At 40.5% G+C, this 12,595-nt stretch overlaps 1 protein-coding gene across 1 annotated transcript; it reads left to right on the forward strand.

Moving 5' to 3' along the window:
• The first annotated feature begins 6,555 nt into the window (after positions 1 to 6,555).
• LOC138622189 (neuropeptide FF receptor 2-like) lies at positions 6,556 to 8,126 on the forward strand. Its single transcript, XM_069700768.1, has 3 exons — positions 6,556 to 6,871; positions 6,996 to 7,095; positions 7,193 to 8,126. The coding sequence occupies exons 1-3, from the start codon at positions 6,556 to 6,558 to the stop codon at positions 8,088 to 8,090; spliced, it is 1,314 nt and encodes a 437-aa protein (XP_069556869.1). The 3' UTR covers positions 8,091 to 8,126.
• The last annotated feature ends 4,469 nt before the right edge of the window (positions 8,127 to 12,595 follow it).

Below are 12,595 nucleotides of genomic sequence, written 5' to 3' on the forward strand. Positions count from 1 at the left end.
TCTGACACACAACTAATACAAAAAAAAACATAAATTTTTCACTTATGCATTATGGATACTTTAAATGTTTTAAATCTTAAAAAAGCTCAAATATCATTACATGTAAAGTCTGGCTTTGGTTTGCTGTTCGTGAAGAACATTTGTGACGATTAAACAAATCAAGTGCAAAATATATGAATGCTATAACATTACATTTTCTTTATTACTTTTACCAATTTTAAGGTTTTATAACATTAGTTCCTGAAACCCAGATTTTTTTTTAAATTTTTTAAAATTTTTGGATCAAATGGTATCCCAAAACTTCCAAGATGTCCCAAACCAAGACTCTTACTGTATTTAATCCAGTTTAAAACACCCTACTTTCCTTTGAACAACCAATTTTCAAGATTTCATTCAATCTGCTCGCCAACATCCGATCAGGTTACCTCTGAACAACCGGGGGCCCCGCAGTGTTTTTAAAGAGATGGATTGGACTGAGTTTAAGCTTGGAGCGAAACTGTAGACACCAATCTCACATCCTGCTGTTTGTGCTGAGCTGAGATAAGAAAGGAGGGCTGCATAGTTTCCATGATCATCAGGCCTGAGTCGGTGATACAAATTGGCTCATTACTGAGTCAGTTTTCTTTTCATTGCATTCCTCCTCGGGTGCAGGAGAGAACATCGGTGTTTTTTCCCTTCACATTTTCTCAGATTAATGTAACTGCATGTTACAGATATAGTCCGAATAACTGAATATGAGTGATGCTTTGTCAAAGCTCATAAAGTGTCCTTAAAAACATCCTGAACATCCACATACTTGTTCTCACATCTGTTCTAAATTGTAAATCTATCACACATGTTGTAGTTTATCATATTTATAGTATGATTTTATAACACAGCGTTCTGAATATTGATTGGATGTACATGACAACATTTTACTTAACAGAGGAATATCAAATACGTGTAAATACAGACTGTATGGCGTTAAATCAGGATAGCATTGTGTCTCAAGGGGGCAGTAGTGACTCTTTTCAAAAAGACACATGCACATCCAGCAGTGTTTTACAGATAATAAACACAAACCAAAACAGAAAAACCCAAATGAAGACCAACTCGACACTGAGATTAAGGAGAGATTGTAGGTTCTCAACAAAAAATGGCAGATAAGAAATAAATCTTTGTGTGCAGGAGCATGGGCAACATTTGCATGTCACGACGATTCAAAAACTCCCTCTGCTGCTTTGTTAATGGTTTTTAAAGATATTGAAGACTTTTCAGGTCACACGTCATTGAAATGGGTTCCCAGGTATTGCGAAATCATTTCTGGCAGGAGTCCTTTCTGTTTACTAATAAAGCAGTTTTAAATGTTGAAGAAAACCAAAGAGTATTAATAAATACCAATTGCTTTCTCACTTTCTATTAATGGATTAAAATCTAAAGTTCCAAGTTATTCATAAAGAGTTTTTAATCGAACATGCGTGCAGTTGTAAATGTGAATTAAAAGTGCAAGCAGCGAGGAGTTCGTTGAAATACAACATGTGCGAATCGCCAAAAATGGCGACTAAATTCAAAATGGCGAACTTCCTGTTGAGTTGACGTAATGGTGCAGTGGGACTTTTTTGTACATCTCGGTGTGATACACGTCCACCGAATCTCGTGCATGTAGGTAAATGTATCTTTCGGTGCTCTGGCCCTAATAACTTGCTAATAAGAGGATCTTAAATTCAGGTAAGAGGGGTCAGCGATTATGCACAATCTGACAACCCAAAGGTTATTCTTGTTAATGACTCATATTCATCTACTGAGTATTAGAAAATGATGCTTAAACATTTAATGAAGACTTTTTTTCTGCGCAACGTACACACTCTGTGTAAACGGTACCCTATGAAACGGGCACCGGGAGGTTTTCTCTACCAACAGGAACAAAGGTATTAAAACAGACATTTTAACACTTGCATGTGGTGTGAAGTCATGTTGGCACGACTCTTATCACATTAAAGGGCCCCGTAGCAAAAGAAAAAACAAAAAAAGTCAATTCTAAATGCCTGAATAGAAAATGTGAAAATTATACATGTCGAAAAGAGACCTTTTTGCTTCTCTAACAGCCTTCCAGGCTCTTAATAAAGTGACAGTGCTCTCGACACACACTGTACATCCCTCCCATGAGACGGTCTCCGAGGTTTATAACATCGTCCTGTGATTGCGTGTCCAGACTCTTCTCTCTCTGTCGCTCCTCACTCCAGAGGATCCATTAGTGTGTCCTTCCTCTGGGCATTACAGGCAGTTCAACAAGTAACCGCCCCCGCCCCTTTTTTTTTTTTTTTTTTCTAATTAAATGTCTTTTACTTTGCCGGCCTCTGCAGTCATGAACTCCTTATTAGCAGTGTCACTCCTAATAATCCAATCTATATTTGCTTTATGATTTAATTTGGTTGTCTGCACCTTATTCTCCACTTCATGGTGTGTGTGTGTGTGTGTGTGTGTGTGTGTGTGTGTGTGTGTGTGTGTGTGTGTGTGTCTCAGCTCATTAATATTCCTTTGTTTTAACACTTGTGTAAGGAACATGGTGTTAAAACAGATGCACTTGGTAAGGCACCATGAATACTGATCCGTAGCACAAAGTGTGCAGGTTAAGTTCAGGGGCATGACACTAGTCACGCAACAAGAGTGCTGTGTAATTATATGATCATTGCAACGTGTAAAGGACGACAAATGCATCGCTGAGAGAAGCAGAGTGCAAAAAATAACGCGTGATACAATTAGTTCTCAGGGTGAGGGGACCCCTGGTAGACGACTTAATAATACGTTAAACAGAGCAGAAAATCCTGCAGCTGAAAATGTTGTTTTTGACTCATGAAGCCTGTAATCATTGTTATATTTAAATTCTGAATGGCATCTGTTATGTGGTTACCCCATATTTTGGCAGTAATTTTCACCTTTGGTCTTTTTTTCTTGACGACAAAGCGAGGTCATTATTTTGTTTTCTCTGACTTCGGATGATAAACTGAAGGTTTATATTTTACTTTCAAATGCTGTTGTGGAAATGATTAAGTGTATTTACTCAGGTTGTTTACAAGTTCTTTTACCTTTTTCGGTATTCCCATTTAACGCTCCTTTACACATTTATTGCTGCACATTTCAAAGATAAATGTTGTTTTCACTCTCTTAAAAGTTCAGTTAGAGTTACGCCATAAACATTTAGTCAATAACAGCTGATAAACTGTGCGGCCAACCCCAACCATGTTGTTTTTCCTAACCCCAAACGTTTACTTCTTTATAGTAACCCCAACCAGGTGTTTTGGTTGATAGTTTCATCTCCCTGTAAATCACATACGCATGACGTAGGTTTCATTTTCATCCACTACGGGAAAACGTGTAACTTTCACGCAGGATTTTATTTAAAACACAACACACACTTCAAAAAGTAGTGGTGTGTTGCGTTTTTATAAAAAAGATACGGCTTTGTTCGAATCAAGCGGTAACCAGTAGTGATGTCACCGGCTAGTTTGTGATCAGCTGTTATGAAGCCTCGAGTTCGGAATTTGTCCTGCGCCATCTTGCCGGTCCCGAGCGGTTTGGAGCCGGAAGCTACCATATTTGGGCGATATGAGGGGGGAGCGAGCAGAGGATCTGACTCGATCTGATTGAAAACCTGGCAATACTACGTCCCGCCCACCGATAGCCATAACCTGACTGCACCATAGGCTTGTCAATCAAACAGACATTCCTGCTTCTGTATTTCATACGGGACATCAGCTTTTTTGGTTTTTTTTTTTTTTGTTAAACTGAAGGTACAGTTATTAGAGTACATGAAACAGAAAGGTAGCCAAGAAGGGACGAATGAAGGCAACCGTTAAAGAAAAATAAGCACAGTTAGACAAAAATTGTATTGGCCAGTAGCCTTGGGCAAGAAACGGAGCAATTAAGTTATTGAATCATTCAATGAATAGTTTGATTTATTTTATTTTATATATATATATATATATTCAAATCATTTTAGATCATGCACGCAGCTTTAATTTCAAATAATACTGATGGTACTAGAGCAATTTATCACTGCAAATCAGTGGTCAACAATCCAAACAGCACCGATAATCACTACTTAACTGCTGTGCATCTATTAGCACAAATTGATGTAAAATAAATGGAAAAGCCAGTTAGATGTGCCAGTTAAGCAACAGTCTGCCATCACAACAAGCTGTCAGCTGCCTTAACACCTGTCCACATCAGTCTGTTTTTTGTTTTGTTTTAAATAAACCATATGTTTTCTTTTGAAGGAGAATACGTCTACAGTTTTGACAGGATTTGATTTTTTTTTAATGCATCTATTGAGCATTCTGAAGCAAAACTATAGCCTGAAATGCTTTCTCGGTGACAGTAATGAAGAATTTCGTATGGCGAGCGCATCCTTGAAGCTTTCCTCCCTTCTATCTTTATCTCTCCTTATAAATTGAGATTCAGCACTAAGCGGCATCGACCCTCCTCTTCCTCCTCCTCCTCCTCAGCTGGCTGCACAATGGTCACAATAAGTCCTCACCTCTTCGTCTCACCTCGTGCTCCCTGCATCAATCCCACCTCTTTTAAATCACTCCCTACCGCTTTTCATCCCTTTCAGCCTGTTACCTTTCTCAGGAAAAGTTTCCTGTAATCATGAAGTTCTGCTTGCGGCATTGTTGGGTGTTATTGCCGGGTCTCTTCCTTTCAGTTGATGCTGATAATGAACACAGTTGAGGTCACTTTTAAATGCTGCACTGTAATGAACGGTGACCCAGCTGTGGAGAATTCATGTGCACCAATTAGACTTTTGTATTTTCTCTGGTGTGAAGGGATGGGGGGGGGGGGAAAGGTGAGATCAGTGCAGGGGGGAGCGCTGAGGAAGAGGAGGAGGACTGATTACTTGAAAGGGTGATCCAAGACATGCTAGCCCAACCTCTTTGTACAGAGGTTTATTATATACCGATTATATATTATTCAGTTCACACAAAGCCCTCAAACATGTTACTCGCAGCCCCTCTGCACCGCCCAGCACATCTCTCCCAAGTGAATCTTGTCTCCTCTCTGTCATCTATAAGTGTTACAGCAGTCTGAATCTGGCAGGCGCGCTGCGCGGACGCACGGGGTGCTCACGTAGGGATGAGAGCGTGCGGCTTTCTGCTCTGAATGAGGTGAAATTTGTGTCGAATGGATATATACCATCTGTGAGGGACAGAAGAAAGAAGGAGAACTCACTGCAACCCTGCAAGGTAAGAAAACCAGTTTCTAATGCTGAATTTTTTTTGAAAAACTTTCCTTAGATAGTTTTTGTCTTGCAGAAATGATCACTTAAACACCTGGAATAATTCATTATGCATCAATTGTGTAAATGATTTTTAAACAGAAAACAGAGGTACTAAGCCTGTATGAGGCAAAATTGAGTAATGCAAAAAAAAAAGAAAAATACTTTTTATTAGTTGAAATAAACTGTCCTTCACCTATCAGTGAAGTATTGTAACAATACTTCACAACAAACAAGGATAACAGTGATTACATTTCTTGAACCACAGAAAGATAAATCTGGCTATCTCCTTTGTATCTACTGGTAATATTGATGCTCAGTTCAGCTATATGGAGCAGCAGGAATTGATTTTTTTTTTATCGTATTTCTTTGCAATTTATAGGATTTTGGAAATGGGCTTTAACATCTACTCAGTCATCCATGTTCGGGTTATTGTCACAAATACAATAGAGTAAAGATTTTGAAGGCTGACGATCTGTCATTTCCTCCAGAGAAGATGATGGGAAGGTTTCAGAGTGAATCTGAACAGTGGGTTTTTCACAGAAAATGCACCGAATATCTTACTTTGAATTTAATGCAAATTTTAGTTTAAGTTACTAAAAATGTTGAAAATATGCAATTAACTGTAAAAAAAAAAATTAAAATAGCTAGATTTCATGATTTGATATATTACTTTTTAAAATACTAATTTATTGCATTGCATTGACGAATTATTCATCACTAAGTAAACCTGGTCCACTACCATCTGTTTATATACTGAAAACAATCATCAGATTGCTTTTTTAAATCGACAGTTCATTGTAAACAGTTGCACAGACCTGCAGGACAATACATGAAATATAATATTTTTGATAGACTTGAGTTCCTGTCAGCTCCTGCAGACGGCATGATCTTAACCTTACAGGGAAAAATAAGTCAGAAAGTTTTGAGGAAGACGTGGGGATTTTGATGATTTTTAACACATCGGTGAGCCAGCGAGCACACTCCACTGCTCCCTGAACAGATTGTTCATTTTTGGGACAGCTCATTGTTGTGAGTGTGAGAGAGCATCCAATGGAACGAATCAACCAACCGAGATGGTGTCAAAAGACACAAAAATTGGATTATCGATTTGCGGGGAGGTTTTATTGTTTTATGAAATTACCCATCAATTTGCTCTTCTGGTCTGCAGAATTGAACTCCTGCTTGGGTGACGTTGATTTTTTTTTTTTTTTTTTAATTTTTAATGAAAGGTATTGGTTATTTAACCCGGAAAACATGCACTGATATGTCTTCGTCTCTCTTCCACCCAGGTTATCACCATGACCCACAACACCACCTGGGAGGGCCTGAACCTTTCCAACTCCTCGGGCTTGCAGGACAACCCGCTGACCCACCAGAACATCACGTACGTCGACTTCTATCTGCACAAGCCCTCCGTGGCCGCTGTCTTCACCGTCTCCTACCTGCTCATCTTCCTGGTGTGCATGGTGGGCAACGGCGTGGTGTGCTTCATCGTGTTGCGCAGCAAGAACATGCGCACCGTCACCAACGTGTTCATCCTGAACCTGGCTATCAGCGACTTACTGGTCGGGATCTTCTGCATGCCGACCACGCTGGTGGACAACATCATAACAGGTATGAAATGTCACCTTTTCCGAAGCCGTAAAAGGAGCAATTACCTCGTTGATTCATAATTTATCTACTTATCTACTGCAATTTGAAAACGGTGACATATTCAGCTTGTTAATCTTCTGTGCAGGATGGCCGTTCGGTAGTGTAGTGTGTAAGCTAAGCGGGATGGTTCAAGGGATATCCGTGTCGGCGTCTGTCTTCACTCTCGTTGCTATAGCTGTTGACAGGTAAAAGTTTTTACGACACTACCGGTTATTTTTTACTTGTGTAGGTGTGTCTTGTCCCCTAAAAGACGCCATTTCCTTCCCTTCATCTCCGTGTCAGGTTCCGCTGCATCGTCTACCCGTTCAAGCAGAAGCTGACCATCGCCACTTCGAAGCTAATCATCGTCATCATCTGGGTCCTGGCCGTGTCTATCATGTGTCCCTCGGGGGTCATGCTCCAGGTCACAAAGGAGCAGACGGTGCGAATCGTGCTCGGTCGCGACAACAAAACCCGTCCCTTCTTCTGGTGCCGGGAGAACTGGCCCAACCAGGAGATGCGGAAAATCTACACCACCGTCCTCTTCGCGAACATCTACCTCGCCCCGCTCAGCCTGATCGTCATCATGTACGCCCGCATCGGCGTCACCCTCTACAAGACCGCCATACCTCCGGCGAGAGGCAGCAGGATCGTGTCGGAAGAGGGCAGCGGCAGCAACAAGCTGAGCACGGAAGGTCGCCACACAATCTCGAGGAAGAAGAAGCGGGTGATAATGATGCTGCTGATCGTGGCCCTTCTCTTCATCGTGTCCTGGCTGCCCCTGTGGACGCTCATGATGCTGAGCGACTACGCCAGCCTCACGGAGCACCAGTACCGCGTCATCAACATCTACGTGTACCCCTTTGCTCACTGGCTGGCCTTCTTCAACAGCAGCGTCAACCCCATCATCTACGGCTTCTTCAACGAGAACTTCCGCCGGGGCTTCCAGGCGGCTTTCAAGTTCCAGCTGTGCTCGGCCGACATCGCGCGCCAGAAGACCTTCTCCCACCGGATCAGGGGGAACGCCGTGCTCCCGGTGCAGCCCGCCGCCAGATCCGGCTCGCGGGTCGGATCGGTGTTGGTGGGAAACGGGAAGTGCTCGTATCAGGAAGGGCAGTGCTTGTCGAGGAGAAATGAATCAAAGACCGTCAAAGAACAGGACCTGATTATAGAGAACTTGGAAAAGGTGTCCCAGATTTAAAACCGACTGAGACTGTGCAAGCTTCTAGACGCATTCACCGGCACAAAGTTTTCAGAGAGTCATATAGTGCATTCAAAGGACAATGACGAATATGCCTCAGAAATATGTGCTTAAACTCTTGTGTATAATTGTTGCAAGCGAATGTACTTTGAAGCTCTGCCACATTTGCCATCATGAATCATTTTGAATTTGCTTGTGAATGTTTTTTTATGGTGTATATAGGAACGAATGGTATAAATGGAGAGATTTAAAAAGCCCCCGAAAACCTAGTTTTAAATGTTCAGTATTTCTCTATAATATTAAGTATTTGTGAAAAAAAAATAAATGACAACAAACATCGCTGGTACTTTTATTATTAATATTGTAGCCCTTACAAATCACAGCAGTTGATTGGATGACATCTGTCGTAACCATGGTAACAGTAGACACTCAGAGAGCAGTTCATTTGCCAGAAAATACCAAAAGGAGAGCAAATGGTGCACTTGAGTGCAGTAGAGTCAAACTCATGTTTGATCTGATTTCACACAACACATGGTGCCAACATTGGTTTTCCATACAATATGGGAATGTTAGTAACACTATTAAGGAGTTGTAACTCGCTCTTTTTCTAGCACTTCTCTGCAAAATATGAGAAATCCTTGTGTGTGTGGTGGGCTCTAATTACTGAGAGTTCATGTGCTGAGTAACTGAAAAAAATGCCAAACATATAAAGTATTAAAGTGGGTTTTGAGTCCATGAAAATCACAAGAATTGCTACTTTAAAATCAGATCATCTGCTCGGGTGCGTTTTGATTACACTTAATTGTGTCATTGTAGCACTGATATCGTCGGATGGACAGCGTGAAATGATCCCCACGCCACTCAGAAATCATTCATGTGAAATGGCTCCAGCCTTGTCCGAAAATTGTGTCGCCTGAATGAGAATAAAAACCTTTATGGGGCCTTTAAAGTAGAAAAAAAATATCTTTTGAATGTTCCTTTTTTATATATTAAAAAAATTAGTCGTATTACATTGGATTTTTGTGTTGAAGCTTCAAATGTGTTCTTGTTTGCATACACGGTGAACTCAATCCACTGTTTTAATTCCTATTTCAGATTCTCTTTGAGGTGATGTAATACCTGAGATTCAGTGAATGGCACAGTGCTACCAGGCTTTTACACAGCAGTGCACTGAACATTACACTCACTTTTTTTTTTATTGTTTCTGGTAGAACATACCTTTAGCAATTGAAGATATTTATATAAAGACATCATGTCTGTCGAGGTTGAAATGCAGGGCAGCGTGATGGGAATTTGTCAGCTTCCTCCAGTCGGAGTTCATGCTCCGGTGGCCTGAGGCAATTGGCGCAGGGCTGACATCCGTGACACACGGTGGCTGGGGAAAAGGATCGCAGACTCATTTGGGAAAGCAGCCGTGTGCCCTCCTGTTCTCTTCCTCTCACTGAGCGCTATGAGATTTGAACTCTTGAAACACTGTCGGTGGAGGAGTTATATTTTATTATCAGTGAAGGGATTTGGCAGGAGAAAAAAATGTGTGTGTGTGTGTGTGTTTGTGTACTAGTAGTAGTAGTAATATTAGCAGAGCCTCTTCTGGAAATGGCTACTGTTACTGTGGTGACGGTTACCGTGCTGAGTGAGTGAACATATGCATAATGTGGTACTTAAAGGTACATAAAGAGGCCACACTGAACGGGCGGGGGCATATTTACCATCCCCTGAAAATTAAATCCAATATAGAAACGTACCAATATATAATGCTCAAAAGCTATTTCTGGTCTATAGAACTTATGATCTTTTTTCCATTTAGAACCAGTTGAACATGACTGCTGTACTTCACTAAGTGTGTAAAACCTTCACTCTCAAGAATAAACAATATGCTTGGCTATAAAGGGAAAACATAACTTAAATGTGACGAGTGGGCTCGGCTTTCTTACATTGTTACCACAACAGTAATGGCAGTGTCAAGAATGTACAGCGTTGATATAAAATGTAAATTATTTTCTCTTCATAGGTTGGATAGATATTCATGGACTTAATGGAAAACCTTTTGTTTTTGTGTAATATTATTTGTTTGCTGTTTTTTTTTAACAACTAAAATAACCGTGAGCTACATTATGTTATGTGTTTGTGTCAAAATTTTAAAGCTACCCTGTTGAGTTTTTGACCACTAGTAGTGCAAACATTTACAAAAGTAGACCGATTTTTTTTTTTTTTTGTATCACTTAGAAGGGCTGATTCTCAATTCGCGTTCTTCTGTTAGTAAACTTACATTTGGTACACTCAATGTTAGTACGCTTACTTGTGCAGACCGTTATTTTCGACAGTGTACTGTTGTCTTGAATCGCACGTGGCCGTTACGCATTTACTGGAAATCAAAACTGCATTTGAATGCAGCAAAAATATCGTCTGGCTTTTTTCTGCTTATTTTACTTAAAAATGAATGTGTTTTCTGATGGCTTCTATCTGTCAACAACATAGCCGTACATAGATAAACTGTATTGCAGACATGTAATTGGTAGTCTCCTTTCTGTACGCTGCCGTGGTGCTTTCTCTGATTGGTGTACGCCCCTCTTCAAAGAACACATTCTGTGTGATGGTTACGAAAGTGCTCTAAAGAGCGGCAAAATAACCAGCCTCAGGGATTGAAGAAGAATACCTCACTGATAGAGCCATGAAGTTTTTGAAATGTTGACAGCGTATACTTGATTTATTTTTTTCTGATTATTTTCATACAGCTGGCAGTATTTTAATTTTTGGTTTTTAGTTTGTCTGCACTGTTGAAATTTCACGACTTTGTTTCTCGGTCATCACAAGTGGGATGTAATGAATGATGAAAAATGTTCCTCAGAAGATTAAAAAGTCTGAAGCTATAACCACTTTCTGACATTTCTATGAACCTATCAATAATCATAGGCATAACATGTTGTGTATATTCCAACCAGCTATTTCTCGCCTGTTCGTATTTGTAAAATGATGTTGTATTGCCAATGTTCTTTGCTGCCTGATAGCAAAATGCGAAGAAGAGCTTTTCTGTTTGTAATTGAAAAATAAAGATGAGCATTTCCAAGACTGAAAGTCAGTTTTTGTTACATTACAGCTGCAGCACAGAGAGCAGGGGAAAGTTTTGTAAGAGAAAAGCTCCTCGAAATTTCCAGTAAAATATTTCATTATTCAAGTCTATTTGCAAGACAAAGGCTAACCGCACTAATTATTATGTAGTCATTTTTGAGACGTCATGTGCCTATTTGGCATGCAGGAGACAAGAACAAAGCCTTAGAAAAAATATTTCCTCTTCTGGACTCTAGAACAACAAGCAAACTGTTTCCTCGGCATCATTTGGACCTGGACCAAAATTGACATTTACACAATTACCTTAACGCTGTGCAGATAATGGGCACGGTGAGCCTGAAAATAGATGAGAGATGGTGGTTTAGACATTCTGATTATGACTCTTCATTTGTGCTTGACATTATGCTGAAAGCTCTAAGGTACGGTGCCACCACATGTCATGCAAAATTCACCTGGGGCTGTTGATGAAGGCTTCAAAGACATTGCATTTAACATATGTGCCGCAGTTGCCTACACAACAAACTAATTTTCAGTTGCACCTCAACAAGCCTGTTCGCTTGCAAAAGGGAGCTGGATTCACGACATCCCAGTTCTGCAGCCTGGACCATCTGGCAAGTCAGGTTAAAAAGAACTACCCTCCCCCAACCTCCTCCCCCCTGCGAAAAAAGGCTGATTGTATGATAGCTATAATGAGCTTCCCATTATACATGGAGGTGGTTGAAGATTCTTTGTATTGATTCCGCGAGCAAAGACGATAACTGAGAGGCGATTTAAAAGAAAATCTTTAACACAATCAGGTGCTATTGACTAGAAACCAATGATCTTGACTACATAGTTATTTATTGCTTAATGTATAGACTATAATTAGCGCTCAGACTTTAATTACTGTAGACCATGTCGGCATTTATGAGTTTCATAAAATTTATGCAAACCAATTTCAAACAAGTATCTGTTTTGGTGTTTTTTCTTTGTACCAGAAATATCTTCCTTAAGGCCCAAAAAATAAGAATGATCTTTTTACTATTTGCAACATGGTTAAACATTAACAGATGTTCTGCCAAAGCTGGAACAGTTGTCCCCAGTGTCCCCGGTCTAGACGGTCTAGTGTCCCCCACTAGACCGTCTTCATCGCTGAAGAACACCCAGCAGCAGAGAGACTGAAGCAGAAAACAGAGTCCAGCACTACCATCGCGCGGAGGAGGAGGTGGAAGCAGACGGATGTTTGTTCTGACGAGGATTTGGTTTCATTTACAGTCGCAGGTAGAAAAACGTCAAACAGGCGGTTTTCTGCAGGAACAGGTGAATCACACCTGACTTGCAAGGGCAGCCTCAGGGGCAACTGTTAATTAAGTTAGCTCAACAGGAAAAGAGTCAGGATTGACAGTTCAAATCACACCTTGCACTGAACAGTGACAACTTGTGATCGACAAGACGAG

The sequence above is a fragment of the Brachyistius frenatus genome, unplaced genomic scaffold, assembly GCF_029030835.1.
Source record: "Brachyistius frenatus isolate BFR_SWC_R1_liver_20210118 unplaced genomic scaffold, ASM2903083v1 Contig_35, whole genome shotgun sequence".
NCBI lineage: Eukaryota > Metazoa > Chordata > Actinopteri > Embiotocidae > Brachyistius > Brachyistius frenatus.

Coding starts and splice junctions, on each gene's coding strand:
- LOC138622189 (XM_069700768.1), top strand. CDS start 6,556: ATGACCCACAACACCACCTGGGAGGGCCTGAACCTTTCCAACTCCTCG. Junction 6,872..6,995: donor GGTGGACAACATCATAACAG/GTATGAAATGTC, acceptor TCTTCTGTGCAG/GATGGCCGTTCGGTAGTGTA. Junction 7,096..7,192: donor GTTGCTATAGCTGTTGACAG/GTAAAAGTTTTT, acceptor TCTCCGTGTCAG/GTTCCGCTGCATCGTCTACC.